This window comes from Limanda limanda, chromosome 4 (assembly GCF_963576545.1).
Source record: "Limanda limanda chromosome 4, fLimLim1.1, whole genome shotgun sequence".
NCBI lineage: Eukaryota > Metazoa > Chordata > Actinopteri > Pleuronectiformes > Pleuronectidae > Limanda > Limanda limanda.
Window position 1 is genome coordinate 17,884,518 of NC_083639.1, and position 26,884 is coordinate 17,911,401.

At 43.0% G+C, this 26,884-nt stretch overlaps 3 protein-coding genes across 3 annotated transcripts in view; 1 reads left to right on the plus strand and 2 right to left on the minus strand.

Moving 5' to 3' along the window:
* The window catches only part of zhx3a (zinc fingers and homeoboxes 3a), a 46,433-nt gene that overhangs the window by 14,838 nt on the left and 4,711 nt on the right, over positions 1–26,884 (minus strand). The window contains exon 3 of the mRNA XM_061069096.1: positions 6,352–6,469. The gene's annotated coding sequence lies outside the window, so the exon portion shown is untranslated. The remainder of the gene's footprint in view (positions 1–6,351; positions 6,470–26,884) is intronic.
* On the plus strand, positions 852–6,310 carry fam83d (family with sequence similarity 83 member D). Its single transcript, XM_061069100.1, has 4 exons — positions 852–1,461; positions 3,205–3,372; positions 3,819–3,943; positions 4,957–6,310. The coding sequence occupies exons 1-4, from the start codon at positions 976–978 to the stop codon at positions 5,855–5,857; spliced, it is 1,680 nt and encodes a 559-aa protein (XP_060925083.1). The 5' UTR covers positions 852–975; the 3' UTR covers positions 5,858–6,310.
* Positions 23,982–25,813, minus strand: mafbb (v-maf avian musculoaponeurotic fibrosarcoma oncogene homolog Bb). Its single transcript, XM_061069474.1, has one exon. It carries the CDS (start codon positions 25,580–25,582, stop codon positions 24,596–24,598), a length of 987 nt encoding a protein of 328 aa, XP_060925457.1. The 5' UTR covers positions 25,583–25,813; the 3' UTR covers positions 23,982–24,595.

Sequence of the window (26,884 nt, forward strand, 5' to 3'; positions counted from 1 at the left end):
CCGTGTTTCATTCCACAGATTCATTATTTCTAAACAGTGTTTCTTTGAGAGTTAAAATATGGTGCCCAGAACGTGCAGGAGCCAACAGAGGTACTGTTGCTATGGTTACTTTACGCACCTTGTTCACTGATGTAAGGTGATAAACTGTTGATCAGATATTGTCTGGTAACAATCTGTGACTGTGGCGTGACAGAACATCGTGTTGACGGTTAAATAGGCATTTTTTAATTACAATAACACGTCAATAAAATAAGCTTTTATATCCATATATGATAAATGTAGACATTTAAATCCGCCATGCCTTGGTGTAAGCTGGCACAAGTTTCTTTACTGCAAAATCAGGAATTAGAACCATTATTTATGATTGTTTTTCAGTCCTGTAAACAGATGAGCGACCAGCTTCATGCATTAAATCGCTCTGGGCCTCAGATAGTGGGAAATGTGCTGCATGTGACTGCTTCACGCCATGAAACACAAAGTGCTGCTGCTCCTCGTGATTGCAAACAGCTTCATGAGCTCTCCTCAGAGTGACAGATGAGAGGCGAGTGGGCAGATGGCTGAATTATTTTCCTGCATGTTTATCTTATATTAAAGTGAACGAGAGACCCCTCACTGCAAGCAGAGAGAGGACTGGCAGCGTGTGCGAGGACCAGGAATAAGTGTCAGAGTGAGAACTCTGCTCTCTGTGGTGTAACCGGATCAGGGCAGAGCAGAGGGACGCACAGGAGGCTTGTTTGCTTCCAAACGAGCCAATGACAGAGCTGTACATTAGACTGACAGTCTGCCTGGACCAGCCCGGAGACGCTTCTCAGGTTCAACCTCTGCGCCTCAGCCAATAGGGAGCCAGGACGCAGAGGAGCGGAGGAAACCAGGAATACGAATGTGACTCCGTGGAGGTCAGAGCCGTCACCTGGCACCTGCAGCGGAGCCGGAGCGGACAGGTGAGCACCAGGTGGGGACCCAGCACACACAGCCATGGCTCTGTCGCAGTGTTTGGATGACTGTCCTCTGAGCCTGACTCCAAAGCGCACCGGGACCGGGGACCTGAACCTGCAGGAGGTCTACAACGAGCGGCACCGGCTGGCCCTGGAGGAGCTGCTGGCGGGAGGAGTCGACCACTTCCTGGGATTCCTCGCCAAGGAGCGGATCCCCAACTTTCTGTCAGACGAGGAGATCCAGCGGATCCGGAGCAGCGCCGTGCTGTCCCGGTGCGCCTCGGTGCCCGGGGAGGAGCCCTCGCTGGAGCAGTCGATCAGCAGCTCCCTGGACTGCTCCTCCGTCACCTACTTCCCCGAGGTGTCGGACGTGGAGCCGCCGCTGCTGGAGATCGGCTGGCCCGCCTTCACCGCGGGCTCCTACCGGGGAGTCACCCGGGCCGTGGCTCACTTCCAGCCCAGCTACGGGGAGTGCATCTACAGCTGCAAGGAGGCGGCGAGGCGCATGATCAAAAGTGCCAGAGAGGTGAGCACGATGGGATAATGTGCTACAATGTAATCATTACCTGACAGCTCCACACCAGCTGCATAATGATTCTGTTATTCCCCAACAAAATCACCCCCCTGCAGGGACTGGTACCATGTTTTGTCAATATTTGATTCCTACAAGGTCAAACATATTATAGCTAGCTTTCATTTTGATTAGTTTTTTCAAATCATCAGTCATTTGTTTTTCAATGTGGCTCAAAATCCTTTAATTTCCTGGTTACCTTTTGTTTAGATGTCCTAGACTTAGTTTGATTTAGTTGTGTTCAAATTGTATAGTATAGTATAGTAGCTTTATTTGTCAATTTCTTTACATGTACAGACATACAAAGAAATCAATATATCGTTTCTCACTCTCCCACGGTGAAACATAAAGTGCAGGGGGCACAACGGATAAGACAACAAGACATTCCTAATTCTAAGTAAACAGATTCAAGTACAGTACGTATAGCAGCATAGGTTTTATGTGAAGTAAAGTGTACACGTACTAAAGTGATAAAAGTGATAAAAGTGCAAATCAATATCTTATCAAATAGGCCTCCCACTACAAAATAAGTGTGTGTTTGTGTGTGTATTTATACATATAAAACTACTTATTTAAATATTTCTGAAGGCACACTCAAGTTCTAAATCTTTTTCATCCTTAAAAATACAGATTCAGATTGTCAGATTGTCCCCATGGAATGTCCTTGATCAGCCAGAATAATAGAAGCTGAGTTTTTTTGTTTTTTTTTAAATCTTGATTAAAAAGGAAGCAGTGACCAAAGGATACAACAAACAAAAAAACTCCCCACAGCATTCAAATTCACCGTGCTGTTCCTGGCGGGAGCTGTCATTCCCGTCTCGATTTTTTGAAAAGAAACATTCCAGCGTGAGGAGCGTAAGGAGAGTCTGGAGCTCCGGCAGCACCTCAGGCCTGCGTGAGCTCTGCGCTCCAGATGTGCCTCGACATGCTTTGCTCCCCTTCGTGAACATTTGCATTCTCCCTTTCATTGGCAATCTGGAAACCCTAGATTTCAAACCTGGTTCACAGCTAGACGATGGCGGTATACCAGTAGTTTCAGTCTCGCTACCAGTTGAAATGTAGTATTGTCATTCAGAGATCACCCAGTGAACATAGTCTTTATTGTACACAGGGGCCTCTGACTGTAACAACACACTGTGCGTGTACATTGTCACTGGTCAACTCATTGAACCGGCATGGGCCTGTAAATCTCTCAAATTTAACTCTGTTGTTGCACATTTTCCCTTAAAAATAAGCACCGAGACATATCATCCAAATAAGGTGGAACTCCAGACAAAGCTGCATGTGGGTAACACCAGTTAAAAGCAATAAATCCAAAGTATGTAAACATTTATGTCTAATCCTCCCCACACAACCTTTACCGCAGCATGTGAAATTCCATTCCTCCTCGTGAAAAAGAGAAATCTCCACACAGGAAAATGGAGGCAAAATTGACGGTGCACCTGTGTCCAATACAGAAGTCAATTGTTTGCTGACCAAGCGTTACTGCCGATTGCCATGGAAACAGACCACAGTCAATAGAAAGCTCATCAGCATACACATTACAGGGATGGTGTCGGACAGAGATTCGCTGCTCTGTTTGAATAAGGCCTTGCATTTGATAATAATGAAAACACAATCATTTGCTACATCCTGGAAAGCACGGTTGCAGCCCTAGAAAGAATTCTATTATATTACCTCTGTATTCTTCCACTACAGGTGATTGCCATAGTTACAGACTCCCTGACAGACCTGGATATCTTCAGAGATCTTCAGGAGGCTTGTTCTCAACGCAGCGTCCCTGTCTACATCCTGTTGGACCAATCATGTGCTCCTGCTTTCCTCAAGATGTGCAGAAATGTCGGTGTTCATCTGGACGACCTTCGGGTATGTGTTTGGTTCAGTAAAACTGGGTGTGGCTGTGTGTGCACAACAGGATCATCAGATGGCATCACATTAACATTTGTCTTTTTTTAAGTTCTTGCGGTGACTAATATTTGCATTCAAAGCCGTTTGCTTAACAATCTAGTTGGAAAGTAAAAGACGTTGTTCCTTTACCTTCACGACCTTCTTGACACTTCCTGATACAGCATCAGTTTCCCTTTCTGCCCTGAAATAGTGCTTTTCAGGAGGTGTATTATAACATCTTGTCGCGTAAATGCAATGATGGCTGAAGCTGTTGGCAAGCGACCACCACCGCCTGCTCCCCAGTCCCCACAAGGAGCCATTTTCAGCCTCAGAGAAAACTTACACGTAGCACCTTTTAAGATTTGAAGACTGGTTAGGTCTTTACTTAACTCTCATTCCTGTTCTTTCTTTTTGAATCCTTACAGCAAATGAGAGTTCGAACCATAACCGGTACGACTTACTACATGAGATCAGGAGCGAGGATAACTGGGGAAGTTCACGAGAGGTTCATGCTGATTGATGGAAACAGAGCCGCTACAGGTTCCTACAGGTAACAGCCTGCTAACCATTTTATCTAAAGTCTGCTATTATGGAAAGTGGAAATGCCTCAAACCACGGTGTAAAATAATATAAATTTTTCTTTAGCAAATGTAGCAGTTTACTTTCAGTCTTTAATGTCAAAGTCATGTACAGTACATAGACAGGATTGCAATTAGGGACGGGAATCGGCAGGGACATCCCGATACGATATGTATTGCGATTTCTGTGGGTATTGCGATTCGATATTACGATTTCCTGGTATTTCTTTTGGTTATTTTTTTTTTTAAATCCTGGACCATGGAAAAATGTTGAATCATTCCTTCAAATACAACACAGTCAAATTCACTTAGAGCTTTACCAGTTTTATTTCAGATATTAACATTAACTTAATGACTGCCGGGCAGCCAATAGAGAAAATAAATAAAAATGTGCCCTATTATTGTATAGCCCCTGTCAACTGCACACAAACTGACAGATTAAGAAATGTATGCCACTTAGGCTACTTTTAAACAATAAATAAAAGGTAAATTAAATAGAATGAATAAAAGTTTACTTAAAATATAAACTTTGAAATAAACAAAAAGTAGGATATTGTTGTTTGCATGTAGCCGATGCAAAGCTAGTGCTTGGGTATGTTTAGATTCTTGTGCAAAAACAAGAGCTGGTCAACATGCTCTGGGGTGATGTTGCTCCCCCAATATATCCCCCCCGGTATAAACCAATAAATATGTTTTTTACGTCATTCACAAGAATCGCGATTTGTAACTGAATCGATTTTTTACGCCCCATCCCTAATTGCAATGCTGTTTCTCTCTGATCCCCTGTGCAAACATATAAGTAGACAGGACGTATGAGTACGCAACATATTCAGGACTCAATACATAGTACACAATACAACATAGTATGCAGTCATAAGGCACACGGTGGATAGGATGAGACTAGTACAATCCAGACTAGTGTAAAAAATGCAAAAATACTAAATGGGATGTCATTTTCATGTTGTTTAATGTTACTCCTGTGCAGGTTCAACTGGACTGATGGCAAACTAAACAGCAGCAATCTTATCGAGCTTTCTGGCCAGATAACAGAGAAGTTCGATGAGGAGTTCCGCATCCTCTACGCCCAGTCTCTACCCATAAACACCCGAGGACCTCCAAGTGTCCGAAACAGCGGCATCTATGAGAAGCTCCTCATCAGGCACTCGGTCACCTCCTCCCCTCACTTGGCCAGAAAGAGGCTTATGGATTCTGTGTGCCTGACCAGCACGCCCAGCCGCGAGCCCCAAACCTTAGCGGTGCAGCAGCTCACACTTGATCCTTCAACTCCAGATCGCCGTAAATCCAGCCTAGTGTCGGACTCCTCCGTTATAGGTGAGGACTGGATGGGGCAGCATCACATGGAGGAAGAGGAGATCCTGGCTGGTAGCACGACTCAGCCTTCACCCGCAGAGCAGCTACCAGGGAAAGAACCAGCGATACCCAGCACCGTCTCCTGCCACGCCTCCACTCAGACCAGCAGGTCAGTGACGGACAGTGACACCCAGACGGACCTCCAGCTCACACGCCACCCCGGCATCATCACACAGGCAAGCACAGGACAGAACCAGGACGCCTCTCGATCCTTTTCGCAGTCCAGACAGATCTCGCCCACCCAGGCAGCTCCAGAAGACACCTTGAAGGACTCTTTCCACAAGCTGACCAAGGAGCGCCAGCACCACTACTCCACCATCCGCTCCAGGCTGGAACACATGATGACCACACTGTCCCAGAGGCGAGAGCTAGCAGACGTCACAAACATGACTCAGGGGCTTGGCGCTCACAGCAGGCAGGGGGCACACAAAGACTGGGAGGAGCAACAGAACCCCAGACTGCTTGTTGAAAGTGCGGGCAAGGGCACGTGGCCAAGAGCCAGATGTGTACACTAGTTTTCCTGCAGGGTTTTCGATGATGGGGGGGTGGACAAAGAGCTCTTGCAAGGTTTCTAGTGGATCTTCTGTTTCATATAAACGCTTTTGGCTCACGCAGCTTTTTTTTTCCATTTGCCTTTTTGCTTTGCCCACTTTAGACGTTTTCATGCTGTGTCCTGTCCATGTCAAATCAATTTTTGGGGAAATTATAATGCATGGCTGAAAGTGATTTTGCAAACATTAATTGTGACCAAAGACACTGTGCAATAATATTTTTTGACCATGTCAGTTTAATGAATATCATTTGCTGAAGAGGTTAAGACTGGAAAATATTTACTGTAGTGTGAATGAAAATGCATGTTTTGGTGATATCACGTTTGACTGCTGTAGCCACATCTGATCCTCATTCCAGAGAGCAGCTGGCTCTCACTGTGCCTTGCTAATAAATGAAAAAAGTATTTTTTTCTAAATGAGGGCTCATTTCTTTTGTCTTTGTGTCTTCTTGTTCTTACTTGTGTGCACCCTTTGTGTTCCACTCAGCCGCATCGTAGTTAAAACTGCAATCAGCTCCTCCAGTTGAATTTTGGAGACAGAATTGATTCGTTGTTCAGGGTGTATGTAAAGTAGAAACTGTGGAAGATTACAAACATAGATTAGGATGAACGCTCAATCACTTCTTTAAGCAGACAAGGATTTTACAACTGCCAATTCCTTGTATGTTTATTTTCTGCACAGATAATTTGAAAGGACTCCAAGAGAGGATTGGCATTTATAAGAAGCTCTACATTAACAACAATCTAGTTAATTTCAGAATCTCCACACAAAGTCAATCATCGGCACCATGTGCTACGGGGCCTGGCACGAATGTGAGTTATGAAGCCTTTCAATCTCCATGACTCAGACCGAAGCAAAAAGGTCCCGCTGTGAATATCAAAAGTTATCAGATCTAGTTTGAAGAGTGCCCAGAATGCCCTCTTATAAATGAATTACTGGTGCTGAGTTTTTATGTGAATAATGTTTAACTATATGGAGGAGATGAGGTGTTGCCACTGCATATCAAGATGTAGATAGCTTCATTGACAAAGGAAGGAGGCACGTATGTGGTTTTAATACACGATGGAGAGCAGGAATCAGATCACAAGATTATACTTACAGATGAAGAACCACTTAATACTCTCATTAACTGATAAGCTCAAGGTTTTTTTTGCTCACAGATGGGTATTATTAAATATAAGAAACTTAGGGATTCAGGTTATAAAGAAAACAGTCTATTGAAAAATGTACAGAACAATACAGTATTTCTACTTTAGATACCCAGTTATATTTAATAGGCTAACATAAATATTTAGAAACAGTTATTGGATGTTGTACAGTAATACATGTCATTATTATTATTTCCCTGATGAGCATGTTTAATCTCTGACCTATCATATCAGAAAATATAGAAAAAAGACTGTAAATACAAGGACCTTTACTTTTTAAGAACATTTATCTGTGTGTACATACTGAGGACCTCTTCCATAATTTACCTGCTTGTTGCTATGGTCACAGAGATGACTCACCCAATATTTATTATTTAATACATTGATTAATTGCAATTTGAACCATATTGGCATTATTTGATATAGTGTGAGAAAAACTGGAATCACCCCAAGACTTGTTTGACAGATTAATGTAGCAAAAGGTCAGAATAAAACTTTATCATAGAAAAACAGAAAAAACTAGAACTAATTTAAAAACAAGTGGTGTTGTTATGAATGTTTTCCATTTACAGCAGGCCTCATCATTATCATTCAGACTTAACACAGCCAAGACTTTGAAACTATTACATGGCAATAAGGAAAAAACAGCAGGCCGTTCAGTGGGTCCTCCTGTGGCGCGTGTATCTCCTACCAGGCAAACACATCAAAAGCCTCTGCATTATGTAAAATGGCGTCGCTGAAGGGAATCGATGTACAAGTAAATACAATGGTGGTGATATGTGAGAGAATGGTATTTGATTGTAATTGGCTGCTGCAAAGCAACCACTGGCTGCAATCAAGGAAGCAGCAGGGGATCCACAACACAACAGTCTGCACCTATTAGGCTCGGCTCACTGGTAAATAGAGAACATCACATATTCCACTTCACATGCAACAATTAAAAAACCATATCTGTGATTTACTTTTTAATTGATTTTTCCCCTCTTAAATAGAAAGTGCCTATTCCGAACACATTTCAGGATCCCAGTTGTTGTGAGCGTCAGTGGCCGTCAGTGGCAGCACTCAGCCACCAGAGAGAGCCCTGTCCTCAGCTAAAACAAGCTCACTGTCCTTTCCCCCACAGTTTGTCCTGCTTTAGTCCCCTCACAGAGAAGGGCTGCTAATCTAGAAAAACCCAGGGCTCGTTTCTTAGAACAAAATAGCACCTTGTTATTATTTTTTTACCACAAACACTTTGTGGATTTATCACAATTCACAGATGTATTTGTTATACATTCATTCTGGTGCCTCTCACACTGTTTTTAAGCTGTAACACGTTCATGTTCGATTTAAGGTTGACACAGCAGAAATAGCCACCATCAGTTGTCCTCCTCAGGTCAATGGTGATCCCCGGAGAATTGTGGCACAACCTCTCCTGCTGCATGCTGGGTACATTACAGTCCTTGTGGATGTCAGCATGTGTCACAGAAGGTGCAACATTATATCCAACCAAATATTGTGTGTTTTCTTATTCAGTCAGTCAGCACGCATATAGCTTGATAATAATAAGTCACAATTTGAGAAGTCTAAAAAATGGAGTTAGGTAAATGACAGGATTAGAAACGTGGCCAAATTGTCTGAGGAGGGATTGAAGAGGAAACAGAAAACAAATGTCCAGAAATAAAAAGCAAAACAAAATAGCCTACTCTTTACTTTAGGATACTCCCTAAGCCAAACCAAATACAATTATGTATCTAATTATTCTCTCTCTCCTTTTCTCTTTTTTATATCACTCTCTTCTCTTTTCTTTATCTCTTCTTGTTTTATTGTGGTTAACTACTGTTAAAATTGTACTAAAATTTCTTGTAACCTAAATTTCTTATTTCATATGTACAATAATGATAATGACTGTAATTTTGTTCTCATTATTAATTAGGGATGTGGAGATAAACAGTGGTAGATACCTTCTTCTCTTTCTCTCACTATTGGAGAAGTAACTTTCGTCACGGATGAAACTCAAAGAAATATAAAAAAAAAGATAATGATAAATCACAGCTGCAGAATCAGGAACAACAGTAGTGATCAGATTTTTCTGCAGGTTTTTACAACATACTGGGTGTAAATGTGACTTTATTTTAATACATTACTTAATTTGAATATTTTGTACATTTTTAGCATATTCAAAAAATAGCCCGGTTGTGTGTGATACGATGGCAGCATCTCCTTCTCATCCTCACAGCTCTGCAGAGTCCCACAGGACAAAATAGATCAGGATGACACAGACAGACAGCACCGGCCATGTAATTGATTATCGGGTTTATATCCATCACCGTGTACGTGTGTGTCGTCTCCCTCTGTGTCTGGCCGTGAATGCACAGATTGGACTTCTAACTGTAGCACGATGGTTCTGTTATTTCATTATCATATAAACTGAATGAACAATTAGAACAGTGGAATTACTGTCAGATGTTCGGATTTTGGCTCGGGCTTGTGGAAGTAACGAACATCAGGTTTGGCTTCTGACACTAACTGACATAGTTAAATAGCTCTCCTGATGCTGAGCATAAACCTTTTAATTACTGCAAACATGGTTGATGAGTTTGAAGCTTGATTACTTGGCCTTCATTAGTCAGATTGTGAGCTATAGTGACTCCCAGAGGTGCAATTTGGCCCCTCTAAATACTGCCAGCCTCTGTGTTTAGCAGATACATTCACCCTACAGTAGCCTACACCCGAACAGGTGCGTGCACCCAAATACACACTGTGTACTCTTATGTATGTGCGCACATACTTTTTTATCATCATCCTGAACAAGCAGCGCTGTTCGCAGGCGTTTCAGTCTGTTCTTTAATTTGGAGAAAGAACCTGACTTGAGGGAAACACTGATAAAATGTGCTTAGTGTGCTGAGTCCTAGTTTGTCTAACTGTGCCTGTCATAATGATTTGGTGTTTGCTGTGCCATCTTGGCCTTGTTTTCCATCAGGGCGGCCGGTGGTTGACACTACACTGAGGAGGGAGCGTTCTGCCTCAGGCCACGACACACTGATAATGAATGTTCAGCTCATTGGAAAATAAAGTGTTTCTGAATTATGTGGTCAGGATCTGTCCGGTGTTTGGTTGTGTGAGTCAAAGACGCAGTGATGACGTGCAGACGTTCGGTTTGCACAACAGTCCATCACTTCCTGCGCTGCTGATGTCAGGCAAGTACAGGCCGCAGCCAGACTAATGCAGGTGGAAGGTATTGTTGATAGGCTCTTTGTATTAAGCTGCATGTTGGGCTTTAAAAACACGCAGTCCGGCAGCAGCCTTGTCGCTATTTTTAGACGGGTACAGCTGCTCCTTAGCACCCAGCCTTAAACCAGCCATTCACTGGAGATTTATGGCACGAGCCCACGAGAAACAGCTGTAGTGTCTTGCCACTTGCTTGTCCAAGGAGTGCAAGCTGAGGTCTATGAAACATTGCATTTATTGTGTTTACTGCGATGCCTCTTCACAACAGCTGACACCAGTATAAAGTGTAGTTATCAGTGAGTGGGCTGCCTCACGTGATTCGATGTTTTAACCACAAGTCTGGAGTGTCCGGTGCTGCAGCGATGAGTCAGACCACGGTCACCACGCCACCTGAGTCCAACATACGTTCCAACACTTGTGGCGAGCTGATCCCCCACAACACCATGTGTCCCAGCACGTTAGCTCAGCATACTGGTATAAAGCTGAAATAATAACACTACAGATTGTGTATCAGCAGAAAAACACTTCCTTTTTCTAATGAAAGAAGCCCACAGTGTTTGCCCATATGTCCCCGGTTAGGACAGAAGACAGAGAGGATTCCAGGGGACGTTTGTTTGGTACAAATTGCTACATTTCTGCAATTGTGTTTCCTTGACACTGTGATCACAGTCCAGTTCACCACGGCCTCAGTCTGACTGTGACTGTCACATGATTATAGCTGTGTAAATTGGCAGGAAAGTGCTGTGGAGATACAGTCTGCAGAGGAATTGTCCTGCTGGTGGCTGCCTTTACGAGTGTGTGTGTGTGTGTGTGTGTGTGTGTGTGTGTGTGTGTGTGTATATGTGTGTGTGTGTGTGTGTGTGCGTGTGTTTCGGGGGTGGGCACTAAACACGCAGCTCTCTTCCAGCCACACTGTAGCAGCTAAGCTTAAGTTTAGCTTATCACTGTCAGTTTGTTGTCTGCATTATTCAGAAGGACATCTTATCAGCCGGGGCGATTCGTATTAGCCGTCTCCACCATGAGCTCTGCACAATGATGTTCTACACTGTTCCACATTAACTCTGGTGTCTATTTCACCAGCTCTCTATCCATTTATTGATGCATGTCTTCCATTGATCCGGCCATTGATTTGCCATGCAATCCATTACCCATCTGTCTGTTTCAGCGGGCTTTTAAATGATCCGTCAGATTGAGCTATTAAAGGGAGTCGTGGTGAAGTCCAAAGGTTGGTGATACATTCAGTGTGTGTGTGTGTGTGTGTGTGTGTGTGTGTGTGTGTGTGTGTGTGTGTGTGTGTGTGTGTGTGTGTGTGTGTGTGTGTGTGTGTGTGTGTGAGAGAGAGAGAGGGGGGGATGGGATCAGGTGTTGTAGGCATTTAGAATTGGGTTAAACAGTGTTATGAAATGTACAGAGTACAGAAGTCATCAACATAATTGATTAGAGTAGCATCGTCTATATTTGAACAAGAACCCAAAATGTGTAGGACATATTCATTAAAAACTGAGAAGTATTAATGTATCTAATCTAACATTTGAATTACTGCAATAATACTATTAATGAGTTAGTTGAATTGCTTACCTTGTGTTTTCTATATATTTAAATACATTTAAATACACTAAAAACAACAGTTAAAGCCAATAAACAGCTCAGACATCTGCTTTTATTTTTTTAAATATCAAATTAAGGATTTTACTTGCTCAACCTCAATTCATAGGAAGCGTTTGACATTTGTTAATCCTCGTTGTTTTTGTGCTGAGGGATAGCTGAAAAGATAGATATGTCTGTCCGTTAAGTTTCCAGTGTTAGCTATCAGACATTTTCCTAAAACTTTCTAAAGAGGATGTGTGTGAGAATGCAAATGTCCTTGTCACTTTTCCTGCAAGACCCTTGTGAAAAATTCCAGGAAATTTCAGAGTGAACCCATGTAAGAACAGCAGTAAAATGTTTGGAGAATTTAAAGCGAACCAGTTGAGGACGATTCTTACACGCATCAGGGAAAAAACAAAACGAATGAAAGAAAGCAGCCATACATGTAGACTGTGCTTTAAACAATGTCCTGTAAACAAAAGAACATGCTTTCTGCAGCAGAACTTGTACATGATGTCCTTCCCCTGCATGCTTCACACAGATACCACCCCTTCACTGAATGTTCCAAACATTTTCTCGTTGTGAAAGGCTATTTCCCAAACATTATTAATAATTTTCTAAAAAACTATTAAAAAAAAAGGGGAAGCTTGGTTAAAAAGCAAGCCTGACTATAACCTACATCTCACAACATCTCTAAATGCCCCATCTTGTTTCATCTGTTCACAAACTGATGTTTGAGAACAACATACTGTATTTTTCATTTTTACAGGAAGTCACATGCTGAAGCAGTTTCTTGGCCAGGCACAGTGACTTAGCTACAGCTAAGCTAATTGTCTCCTGGCTCTGGCTTCATACCTCACAGACAGAGGAGAGTGGTCTCAATGTTCTCATCTAAGGCTTGGCAAGAGACTGTCTAACTATTCATTCAATTTTAATGGTCCTTTAGGGCCTGAAGCTCATGAAAATGTTTTAGAATTTAACTGGGTAAACTTAAAAAATGCTCAGTCATCAGGCTAAAAAAACAGGTTGTGTTTTATCTGACATTTTGGAGGCTTTCACCTGACACCAGCAGTATTAAAGAAAAACACATCCTCCACATGGCACACTTCTTTAAAGTTCTGGAAGTAGATTTTTTTTTTAACAAAGATAAAAGTGTGCTGGTATTTTTGATGTTTCATGCTTTTTTGAATTATGGTGTGGGTTTTCCAGGGCAACACTTTAATCTTCCAGTAAGAACACACTTTGAGGAAACAAAGAAAGTGCCACCAGCCAAACATAGATGTGGGGCGCTCAGTTGTACGGGAGGGGTTTCAGATTGAGATGCAAGATGGATTCATATATATTCATGAATTCAGTCAGAAAAGTCAAACGGAAGCAGTATGATAATCTTGCAGTAATTGCATTTTTCCCTCCAACTGTTTTTGGCAGAGCTGAGAGCAACATCCTGCGACGTGCGACGGGGAAATCAGCAGCGAGGGAGTGTCACAGCGGTGAACAGTAGATACACTCTGACCCTGTACCTGAGGCCAGCAGATCCACAGCGAGGTCAAGTGGTGGTTATGCCAAATCCATTGGATTCATGGGTAATGGGATGGCCATCATTAGTCCTGGGATGGTCAATTATATGTTTAATTAAGCAAGACAGACGTCAGATAATTGAACTATTGACTGGCCTCTCTGAGTCACATTTGTCTTCTGATACACAGGAGGGCCCAGCTGAAGTCATATCTGATCCCAAGAGTGGATATAAAAAATCCAGGCCTTTTAATTGCTCCACAGATTCATTTGATGTCCTGACCTCTGCCTGAAGAACTTTTATGTTAAAATGCTCTGACGGTGCGCTATTTCTCTCCCAGGCCTCAGGAAACACCATTATAAGCCGACAGAAAAAAGGAGCATCCAAAAGGACCATATTTCAAGCTATCAGGCTTTTTTCATACATGTCAGTCTGCTGGGTACATGTCAGCTGCCGTCTGAAAAGTGCTGACATCGCTGCCCTCCTGTCCGGCAGCCCGCTCCCTCTGTGTGAACTTGGATTTAGCTCAAGGGTATAGCCACCGTGCTAATGTGATGTAGCTCCAAGAAGGAAACAAATTGGCCTGACATCTCATACACTGCCTTGTCTTGATTGTGTGATGGCTTCTACTGCTAATGTGTTACGATGGGTGGACCTGCACGGGGAGGGAGACGGGCCTGTGTGTGTGTGTGTGTGTGTGTGTGTGTGTGTGTGTGCTAGAAAGAGAAAGAGAGAGAAAGAGAGAGAGAGAGGGAGGATGGGGGAAGGGCCTCAGTCTGCAAGATCAGCACAAGTGGAATTGCATTGATTCAGTTAACTGCAGAGTTGGAGCGTGATGTGGAATTCTGTTTATCAAGGGTGGAGTTTACACGATAGGCTCCATTTTGATCTTATTTTCTACATCGTATTCATAATCAGCCCCTGCTCTAAACTATAACATCGGCCTTACACATTTTAGCTTTGCTCCACCTGGAGTTACATGTTACGTTCTACAAAGTGAGCAGATACCTATTCCTCTCTAATTCATCATCTTAAATGTAACAGTCCTATATTATATTTACCAGCAACACAAATAGAAATGCTTGCAGCTGCTCAAATGCTACGGTGGCAGACACACACATCATCATAATCTGTATTAATCTACGAGATCAGATGCAAACCACTGACATCATGTTGTGTACATCACCAGAGAATGAGCAGCACATTCAGGGTAAACAAAGACTCGTGTTTTATATTCAAACCGAAGCAGTGGGCTCAGAGACAACATCTGTCGAATCTTAAGAAAATGCTAAATAAATCTCAAACATTGTTTTAATTAAAGGTAATAAAGCACAGATATTGTAGCTCTGCAATAGACTGTTTTACTATAGGGAGGGGTTGTATATTGCTTTAAAAATATGTTGATAAAAGCTGTGATGTATATGCTGAGCGTACAGAATGTAAAAATAGAGATTCTTAAAATGAGGGATTTTCCTCTATAATAAATCCATATGAGATCAGATCATATTGGTAGATTTTCTTAAAAACAAAGAAGGGTTAGGAAAGAGAGAGAAGAGAAATCTAATGCAGGTGTTTAAAAGCCCTGTGTCTGTGTTTTTGGTAGAGGATGCACACATTGTAAATTAATGAGGCTCTCTCTTAAACATACATTTAAATGGGGATGTTGCAGATGTATATTTTCTCTCTTCTCTTCCCTCTCTAGCTTCTCATTCCTCTGTCTGGCATAGGGAATTTGTCTCTGAGGGTTTATCATAACTGCCTCATATTTCCCCCCCTAGTTTGTCATTTTGCTGATCCAGACGCTTTTTCACATTTCTGTATTCTTATCATCCACTGGCAGTAAGATGATCCATTTCACTTATTTCTTAGAAGTGTGACTGTAGCCTAAGTCAATATCTACAGAATGAATTCAGGGAAAGGAGGGCTTGCTGAGGAGGGGCAGCTAGTTAGCGGTGGTGGTGGTGGTGGTACTGGTGGCGCAGGACACTTTTTTATCCAGAGTCAGCAAGGGTAAAATGTCAAGCATTTCTTAGGGAAGCGGCTCCATAGGATTCCATTCTAAGCTTTAATCTTAATTGAGAGCATCGCACATTGATATTCCATAGGCCTCTTTGCCCTTCGCCTCTCAGCTACTTTCATTTAGAGGACAGCCGTGTACTGCACTAGAGCATGGGGATTGCTTTGTCAGACAGCCAAGAGGCCAAAGGCAAGGTCAACCTCTCTTTGTAATGTGGCTCACTATGGAGTGAAGGCATCACCTCTTTGATGCTGTCAGTGTTTCTGTGAAACATTTCTGAGTCCTCTTCAAGTAAAAGTGAATGAAATGTTTTACATTCTGACCTCATATTGGCACTAAATATTGGCGGAGGACTCGTGTTTTACTTAAAATAGTTTCTCAGTTTCCCGACTTGTGGATCTGAACGCATCACTTCTTTCCTCCCTCCCACAGCTCGAGGCCAAATGGAATGATGATTTAATCCAGAGTGGAGTACAAGAGGATATTTACATATTTTGCAGTCAGAGAGAGTTCATTGAAACAGTCAAAGAGATGATTAAATTATGCTTAAATTGATCTGAAATAATCGTTTAGCTATAAACGCGGCCTCTTCACAGAGGAGGAGATCTGCATGTCGTCCGTGTTGGAGAGCTCCCACTTTAGTGTCAGGGACTGACTAGCTGGCCGGGCTGATGCAGTGATAAGGCCCATATCATCGAGTAAGGTGAGGAGACGAGGAAGGTGCTGGACAGCAATGCTCCCGCCACTCCTGTGGGAAGACTCGTCATGCCACCTTTACAAAGGTGATGATAACAGATGAAATTAGGTCTCATCAAACAAACACATGCACACGCATATACACACACACACCGACAAAAGAAACTGTTTATAGCTGGGCGCACTGCCCGTATCTGCGGGACTGAGGACCGAGCTCGCCTCTATTTCTCATGCCCCTGCTGCTGACACAGTTATTCTGTTAAGAGATAGCATCACAGATAGGTATGCATGTGCATGTCAAAGTAGCCCTAGGGGTAAGGCTGTCTGGAAACCCAGTGTGAAGGGATAACAAACAGCCCATGTGCCACACTTCCCTCATTAATCTCAAACATTTATGTGACACTGACTTGGGAAGCTCGAGATAACAAGTGTAAGTCTTAGCTGCAAACACAAGTGTTTCTTCTGCTGATGAAACACTGAATCAGGATTAAAGGATTAGTTCTTCAAAGATTTGTTTTACCGGGACATACTATGAATAACAGGTTCCTATGGAGGGGCTGCAGCTTCTGACAGATTTATCAGTTGATCAGGGTTTGATAAAGCTTTAGAGAAGCTGCTCGTATTTCAAAGTCCTCTGGTGGTGTGGGAAAGCCCAACTCTCCTGCTTTCCACTCCTCCCAATCAACCAGAGCAGCCTTCACCAAACAACACCTCAGCTGCCAACAACAAATCAACACAGTTAGCCTCCACATCTTTCCACACAACAAAGCAGCTGAACCTCTCAGCTGGACATTGAGAAATAATCTTTAAAGACAGGGTTCACTTTATCACATGGATCAATAAAATCTATTCTAACCAGGCAGTGGTACTTTACTCTTGCCAATAATTCGTAACCTACTTTGTAACTCATCGGGGGACATGAGAATATTGTCCGAGCTTATTTTCTTATTTTCAAACTTTTGGTACTGCCCTTTATTCCAAAAGTTGCTGTTTGACACTATCAGCAGAGCGAAGATTACTCAATGGGTCCCAAAATAATTATTGTCATCGGGTCATATTGATGCTGGCAATTTTATTTACGGCAACTCAACAAAAAGTCACAATTTTGAATGTGTGGAAAAAGGATGCGTGTTGTCCACACATGAGTCAAGGCTGTTCCTCTCCTTCGGGATATAAATATAGCCCCACTCACCATTACTGCTGTCACTCACAGACTTATAGTGACCTTTTGACCTGGCCTGTACAAAGGAGACTTGAAGCTGACATACTCACTCCAAATGTTTTTCACCAGTGCTGCCAACTGGAGACACATCTAGGATTTCTTGTTCTTCTGAGCTTTTATTGCTGTCGGTGTGATAGTTTGTCATGGTATAATTTTAACTAATTTGCCGATCTGTTCTCTAGTAGAAAGTGTTAACGTACGGGAGGCAGCCGAATAGGAGGTTCTCAAAGAAATTGGACAGTTGAATGTTTCTCAACACCTGATGTGCAGGCTGAGGTCAGAGTTTGTTGAGACCACCAACGTGTTGTTGGACAGCTTGAAGATGTTACTGCAGCAAGTCCGGCTTGGCCATGAGTGGGCGGTGTTTTCCTTTACACACTTCACTTTCTCTTCTCCTTTCCTGCACTGCTGCTTTATCTCTACAACTGTATAACGCATCTGAATCTCCTTTTGTGATCCGTTGCCTCATGAAAAACTACAGCAAGATCCATCAGGTCAATAATTTCATGTATCCATTGAAATGTTTCAACTTGTACCTGAGGGGTTGGCACAAAATTTGGTTTTGACATTCATGGTCCCCAGAAGATGCACTTTAAGGACACTGGTGATCTCCTTACTTCACCTCTAGTGCCACCATGAGGTTGAACTTTATGTTTTACATTCAATTTTCATGTCAAAATTCTCACCTGTCTAAATATTTCATTATCAAATAGCTGCAAAATTTACAGTCTCAGCTGTACTTTGTGCTTAGTGCTACTCCGGAGATGCTAGTAATGCTAACCTCAAATCGTGAGCATGGTAAAGAGCTCAGCTTTGGACATAGTCAGTCTTGTTATAATAACACTGTATCACATGAATATTTATAATGTGAAAGAGATGCATCATCACCAGACTGCAGTTCCCATAACTTAACAGCGGATGTTAGCATTTGGAGGTTGATTTTTTGGATTCATGGCCAACAACATTTATTTTTTTCTTTCTTCACTCTCATCAACAGCATTGGTTTAAACGATAAACTGTATAAATGGTCGACAAGACTTCACCACTAGAGTAAGTCAAAGTATCTCAATTGCCACTGGTTGTCTGGCTGCAGTATAGGTCACAAACCGCACCTCATCCATGTTAGCAGATGGGATATGGACCAAAGTAAAAAGTATGAGTCCACGTCAAATAAGCAAAGCTAAGCTAAGTTTGTAAAACTTGAGTGTTATGTTTAGGATTTTTTTCCCAAAAATTGTTTAGATATTATATATTAAAATTTAAATAATTATTTGCCATTAGGCATCACAATTACATTTCTGTTTGCAATGATCAGTCTTAAGAAGCAGCCTTATGTGACTGTGGGTAGTCTGCAACAACGTTTGTCTTAAAATGAACCGTGGTTTAAATTCAGTGGGAACTCTTATCACACCCTCAGTAAACTTTGTTGTTTTCTTGTAACCTCTCATTTTATATTTTTGAGAAGTTAGGGTTTCTCTTTTTTCTGCCGTTAGATCCCAGAACAAAGTACTTCCTGTATCTTGACCACAAAAAGAGCAAACAAGTACATGGGTTCACTCTAGTATAAAATCTTGCATCCCCTTAAATAGATCCCTTATAAGCACCGTGTTGCCCAATGACAAGCTTCTCTCCCTGACAATCCGACCACAGCACACAGTTGGTTGTGTCTCAGTTGTTTTAGTGGAGGTTTAACATGGAGCATGAAGACAAAGATGGCCAGAGAATCAAAGAAAGGGCGTGAGAACACTGCTCTGCCAAATCCTCAAACTGTGTCGATGGCACAGACGGTTACGGCTCCACTAAACTCGTCCGAAAAAGAAAAAAAATATGGCTTTAGATTTAGCGCAGTGCTTCTGAGAAACATGACGGAAGAGTTATGACATACGGGAGCTGTTCACATGACACATTAGTGGGAAAGTGACACACCCAATTCCAAGGAGGCCTGTTAGACTTCACCAGAGCATATGACACTGCTGCCATATTCTCATGTCAGTGACACCCACAGAAACCTATGAAGAAGGGTGTTGAACAGTACACGCTCAGTGACAACAGGAGTTTCGATTTCAAAAACTGTCAACTGCCTCATTCTACTTTTCTTACTTTTTGGGGGTAATCTATATATTTACCAACAATGTGAAGAAAATGTATTCTTAGTATTTTTAATCTACATTTAATCGAAATAGATTCCCTGCCTTTGCAGAATTTATCTTGCTGTTTCTCAGTTTTGGGACCATCAAAAATATGAATTCTGAATTCTTCATAAAATCTTAAAATTTCAAAACCAGCAAAGAACATGCTTTCACCTCTTTTGTAAATCAATGGCAGCAGTAGATGTTTGTTTTTTTAATTTGCAGCAATCAAAATCCTGCTAACTTTTTCAGGATGTGAGTATATACTGAAGGGTGGACCTGCTTTCCAGGTTGTGTTAAACTCACCAGGGTGCACGTGCTGTTGTCGGAGCACGAATTGACCCTTAATCAGCGAAGCTTTGTCAACAGCAACTGAGAGCAACAATCATCTGCCCTATAGATAGGTTGGTTGTGTACTGGGGTCTGGGGGCTGGGGAAAGGGAAAAGGCTGTCAAGAGGGGAAGAGCCTGAGCTAACCTCTGTGTCTCGTGTTTCTACTGTGCACTAATAGACGCCTGTCATCATTATGGACAGAAACAGAAGGGCGCCTGCCAGCTGCATGACCCCCATAAAACAGGACAGGAAATCCTAGCAGGGAATGAAAGGGAACGAGATCTCTTCTCCTCTCTTCTCTTCTCTTTCCTTATCCAATAATCCTTCGTCCACTCTTTGACCTGTCCCTTGTGCTGTAGAACTGCAGTATCTATTCTAGGAAGGAAAATCAAACTGTTTGCTTGTTTGGTTGCTGAAACACATGACATGATTGGTCACTTTCACATCAGCTGAACAGCTCATTTACCTTGTCCTGAATGCCTGTAAAACCCTTCTTTTCACCTCTGTCAACAGGCTCAGGCAGTTTTATATTTCTGTCACGCTGGGAAGAACCTGTATAATTATTACAAACACTGTTTCACCCTTTGCTCTGCAACCAAAGTCCAGGGTCTGTAATGTAACAGGACTTTGTCACACTTCTCTCAGTAGTGTCCAGTGAAACGTGACAAGCGCTTTATCAGAGTGCCTGCCTATCAGATCCCTAAGAGTTCATGCTGAACACAACGTCCCCAGGAAGCTAGATCCGTTATTACAGCCAATAAGATAGCAGGACAAGCTTTATTGTCGTTCTGAGGCTACACATTAATCCACTCTGTTAAATGATGTACAGGCCATCATGTGATAACTTCAGTCATTACCACTAGTACAATCATAATTATCATGGAACGTGGCAACAGGCCTCCCTGCCAGAGATACGGCAAGAAAAAATATATATATGTCCAAAAAGTCCCAATCACGTGATTTTATAAAAAATATCGTAAACAGCTAGAAAGTGCACATACGCATGATTATCTGTATTTGCATACACATGTCTGCGTGTGTGTGTATGTGTGCAATGCCATGGAGACGTCTGTGTGCGTGTGTGTTCACTGCGTGATTCACAGTGTCACAACTGCGTGCAGAAACGACTGGACATCCTGAGCGGAAACCACAGCCGTCGAAGCTGCGTTTTCCTGCGACATACAACCTAACGCTCTCACAAAGAGTCACTTGACTGGACCCTCATATAGGAAGTGAAAGAGGAAGCCCCTCTTCCATCCTGTCCACCATCCCAATCTCTGCTCTTCTCTTCACGTGAAGCCACTCTTATAGACGACCACATATGAGACATTTAGCTGTTGCAACACAACAGTGAAAGAACTGGTTGGGGCTGGAAACGGCTCGGTACTGAAGGTCAAATGTCTGGTCAGTTGACATCTGGCTACAGAAGATGAGTGACAATCATTACTGTGAATGTGGGATTCACTGATTGATCAGCAGGGTTTGTTTGAAACAAAAGAATATTTGCTTAGCTGATCAACTGGTTCTCATTTGGCAGGCCTTTCCTCTATCTAATCTCAAACACTTTTTTTGACAGTCCATCTGAAGCTTTTCAACAAGGTTCTCAGTGTTTAGTCAGCCCAGCTGGACCAAACCAATACAGTGCAGGGCAGATGGGTATGATATCACAGATGGAAGTGGTGAGTGTTTGACTGGGGCCCGCGGCTCGAGGCCTCTGCTTGTGTTCATTGGTGTCAGTGTGCGTAGACTGGCAGCCTACATTCCTCTGCCTGTCCCCACACAATGGTCAGTATCTGCAGCATTCCTCTGTCTGTGTCCGCTGTCTGAGATGCAGCCAGGCCGTGGCAAGAGCCAGGACTCAGCCAAGAGATGGGCACTGTGTTCCACTGATTCATAAAGACACGTTGGGAGTGTTTAGCTGACCACCAGAAAGGGTTATTCGCTTATTTACAGTGTAAACAATTTGTTATAATTAAATCTAGGTTGAACATTTATTTTCTCTTATTAGGTGCCATTAATTAAAAAGGTATCTGCAGGAAAGATTTTAAAATAATGTCAGAGATAATGATGCTTCCTCTTTAACCTGCTTAATCATCTCATTCTGACCTTTTTTTTTTGCAATCATTCCCCTTTCTCCATCTGCTAAAAAAAATGCAAGCATGTCTTTTCTAAACCATTTTCATCGCTCTTTATCCTTCTCCAGCGATTTTGCTGTCTCTCTTGTTCTGATGCCACAGCCGTGCAGACACCTTTCCCTCCTGCTGACTCAGTAGCCAGCCTCAGGCGCTGTGGGCTTGGGGTGTTGGTAGCGGGGGAGAGGAGGAGGAGGAGGTTGGGAGGAAGGGGAGGAGAGGGTGTGGGTGGGGGTGCGAGGCTCCCACATCAGGCCCACCAGCCTATCACATGCGAGGGAAAAGAGCTGGCTAATCGTTTCTACAATGGCACCCTGCACACTGTCACACCACAAACCGCTCTCCTCGCCAATACTCCTACTGTATTATTCTGCTGTTGCTTGGAAAATCCTTATATGAATCCTGCTAGTGCGCAAACGTATGAAACTGAACAAATAAATACATGCTTCTAAATATACAATGCAAAATATAAATGCAAGTATACATATAGATGCATACCTTGAACTCAGTGTAGGATCTGCAAATGTAAACTGAATGCAGTTCAGTGTAAAATTATATATAAATCTGGACGATGCAGTACGTTGGTGTTTAAATTAATTATGCCATTCACAAATCGTGACATGTAAAAAGATATTTACAAATTTCTTCTATATCAACTCTTTCACGGGAGAATTGTAGTTTTAAGACCACCGTTATTTGAATAGGTTTACAGTTAGTTTATTTATGAGAACATTTTTTAAATAGAGGAAACCTCAAATTAGATTGAAGTCATGCCTTTAAATGTAGTCTTACACCACAGCCACTGATTGATGACTACTTCCCAGTAACATTAAAATAATTATTCATTGCTATAACCATCTGGTTATTTTCTGCTACATCGTGGATGCTCACGAACGCAGTCATATCCTCCGTACACTCACAGCGCAGCTGGTTGACCTTCAGGGATTGGGCCTGTTTTCAGAAGGAAAATGCTTTTGCACCTGTGATGAGATTTTAGACATGCTTTCTCTCAACAGAGGGGTGAGGTCAAAACAGTCAGGGGTCACACTTGAAAAGAGAAGCTGGTTTCCAGGCATAAGCGTGGTGCCATTAACTGAGCCACCTGCCCTGCTGAGAATCTTACAGAGAGTGGAAAGTGAAAATGTCTCCTACGACAGCGAGGAACTTGTCACAGAGGATATAAACTCATTTTACAATGTGGCCACTTATCACACATTATCACAGTGGACTTGGAACTGTTACGGTCATCCAAATATTATTGAAGTCCTGAACTGAGAATGATCTATGTTCAGGAAACTTTCTTGAGGATCTGAGACAAACATATCAAGTGAAAGGATTCCTGTGGAGCTGGCAGAAGGAGCGGCGAGCGGTGTGCTGTGGTTGTTGTTGCTCTCTTCCTCTGTTAATGAATGCAGAGGTGATCTGTTTGTCTGAGGAAGAGAGCAGAAAGGAAGCGTGATTTCCACTCCGTTTTATCTGTGCCCCACAGCCCCTGCCAGTCAGCCCCATGTGCTTTCACATGCCGGGGTCCCACAGGAAGCAGCACTCCATGAAGGGCAAAGGTCAGCGAAGGGGAGAAAGCCGATCGTCCTTTCATTCACCACCGAACTGACAAATACACAACGCTGTGATTGTTGGTGTTCTTGTGATTTTTAGCTGTCCAGTAAAAATAATGACGGAACGTGACTTTTTAAAATAACACTGTGGATTTATTGTCATATTTCATAATATGATTTTTAGAATAGATGTAAAGCACAAGCAGTTTTTTCTGGGTGTAGTCTGCAGTGTGCACAAATAAGTCCGTTCACTTCCTGATTTATGTACAATATGCGCTCTATCTTTCAGTGCCTCGATTCTACATGGTGTGCACAAATATAATGTTGGACGGAGCTGCGTTTATAGATTGTCATTTAAAAACTATTTTTCTTTACAATTTTTGGAAATGAATATTACAAATGTTGGAGTAGGTCTCATAAGTTTAACGAATTACACTGCCATGGTGGAAACTGCAAAGAAAATGGTGCATGTGAGTCCGATGTTTTACTGTAAAGAACGTTATTTTGTGGGACAGTAATTTGTCAGCAGATGAGACACAGTTTTAAAAAGTCACAATAGGTTTATTGATCCATAGTAAATGAAAAAACAGTGAATGAAAAACAATTTACATAATTGTATATCATATTTAAAAGAAAAGTCAACAAGGAACACAGTCTCTGTCCAGCAGAATCAGTTTCATAAAAATAATATGAACGTCATTTCTAGCATCAGTCGTTTTTTTGAGATGTTTTCTATTTTAGAGGAAGCTGAACACAAAATATAATTGGAGCTTCAAAAACCAAGCAAAGCAACAAAAAGAAAAATCACCAAAACAAAATTTGAGCTGTAACCGAAGCTTAATGATTAAATTCATATATTCATAAAAGGGAATATTCTCTGATTTCAAGTATCTCCTTTCAGACAAACTGCAGATATGTCTGTGTAAAATAAAAACATCTCATACATGTCCTGCATGCATGCTTCATACTAATGTACTATTCAGACCTTGTTGCCTGGTTGTATCTATGAGGCTACAATTATTTCAGTGGCAGCCTTTTTGTCCAACATGAATTAAAACTCGATGTATCCACGGGGCTGTTTGTCAAGGAGCAGGGCAGCTGCCACCCGAAATGCCTCCCTGTGGAAAACTCTCAGTTCTGCAGGAAAGGAACCAACTCACATTAAATACTCGGGTGAGGAAGGGTTGTCACTGGTGGACCCTGTTTCGTGGTAGCAGTTGGCACCGGACAGTTTCTCACATTTCATTTTGTATGCGTCCCTCTCCCGGATCAGTCTGTTGAGTTCGTGTTTGAGCTGCTCGACCTGTGACACCAGGCTGGTCTTCTCATGCTCCAGGACGTGTTTCTGCTGGACGCGCTTGTAGCGGCAGGACTGTGCGTAACCTCTGTTTTTCAGGGTCCGGCGCTTCTGCTTCAGACGCATCACCTCGTCCTTGCCCAGGCCCCTGAGGAGCCGGTTCAGCTCCCTGACGGACATGGACACCAGCTGGTCGTCGGAGAAGTGGGAGTCGGCGTTGGACCGCCTGTCGTGGCGGCTGTGCGGCTGCTGGAGGTGATGGTGCGCACCGTAGAGCTCCTGCTCGTCGGCCGAGTCGGGGTCGTCGCCCTCCAGCTCGTCTTTGAGATAGGGGTCTTGGCAGAGGCTGCTGGGTATACCCTGCATGTCGGGGTGCCCTGACAGCCCCGGGTAGTGCTGCACAGACTCGTTCAGGTGGCCGTACCCTTCGTATTCGGCTTGGAAAGGGGGCTGGTGGTGGCCGTGGGGCGCTGCCGGGTGTCCCTGCTGCGCCGTGGCGCCGATGAGGGCCTCCACTGCGTCCTCGGGTGTGAGCCCGAACGCTTGTGGGTACATCTGCTGGGGGTACCCCCCGTTGTTGGGTATCCAGAACTGCTCGGCCCCGGGGTTATTTCTCTGCTCGTTTGGATTGAGGTTCGGTGAGGAGGGCACCGAGGTGCACGGGGTGCTGCCCGGGGTAGAGGAGACAGAGTCCGGCCGCTGGAGCTGGTTGCACGGCCCGATGAAGGAGCGGTCCACCCCCTGCATCGCTTCCTTCTTGACACCGAACTTCATGAGGTCGAAATCGCTGACGAAATCCATGGGAGGTTTCTGCAGTCCCAAATGTGAATGCGCCTCGGCGGTCATGTTTTTAAACGGCGGAACGGTCTCTTCACAGAGCTCCAGAAGTCCACTGCTTTTTCATGCAGTCAGCGAGGGTGCACTCACTTTGACAAAAAAAAAAAAAAAATGCAGTAATTCCGAACTTCGATTTCAGCTCAGAAGGAATAACACGACATGTGAGAGGGCTCCACCGCCGGTGAACCTGTGCCGAGGGGGGGGGAGAGTCTGCAGCGCGCAGGAGCCACAAAGTAAAAAGTCCACTGATGCTCTGGCTGCTCAGGAGGAGCGCACTTATTTCATAAAGCTGCATTTGCATGATGTCACGCCTTCCAGACTACACCTCCACGCTGCTCTCCAATGAGAACACAGCAAAGATGATGATTTGCATAAAAGCTGCTGCAAGTCGCTCTCCACGAGCTGCTGGCGAGGATCATTTGACCAAAACCTATAAATGCACAGAGGATCACATTCTCTTCCCTTAAGTGTTTTCTCTTATATCACCGCTCCTCCGCCTTTTACATGTTAGTGTATTTATACAGAAGTGTTTTTTTCAATTTTCACAGGTCCAGTCAAATACGTGAATTGGTTATTCAAGTTATTTCAGGTTACAGATTTATTTATTTGCCCCAAATCTATATGTTGGTATTATTATTATCATCATTATTATTTGTAATCTTATCATTAACTTCACTTCCACTTGAATTGTTGTTTAAACCGTTATTTGTTTTAGATGTATTCTTAAATCTGTGGTGATAAACAGGCTGCCACGACTGCGAAATTTCACGTAAACAACAAAAACCAGGCTGCAAGACAAATAATTGCACACATACTGTATTTCAGTGTGTTCCTTCCTCAGTTCACAGGCAAATACTGACACCTTTTGGTCAACAGTCCACACTACAGGAGTCTCTGAAGCCCACACCATAGCAGAAAAAATGCAAGAGGGAGAAATTGTATTTCTTTAGCCAAGCTTATCTTTGATAAATGAACAAATTGAGCGTTCACCAGAGGTCCCCATCATCACGTCACAGAGCTCTCTTGCTCCTTCCATGTTCGGTTTACCTTCATTTTAATTTTATGATTGTTATTTTGAATGTATATTTCTTGAAGCGCTCTGTCCTCCCTGTTTTCACAGCTCTAATGTGATGAACTCTGTAGGTCTGTGAGACGGCATACTGTGTGAAACCTGTGTGGGAGAGACTTTAGACACTTGTTGTTGCTACAGTAGTCGACCCTGAGCCCCGACAGCCACAGAAGCGGCTGAAGGTTTGATCAAAGCAGCTCAGCAGCACAGATCTGATACCATTCACATTTCTCACGTGTTTC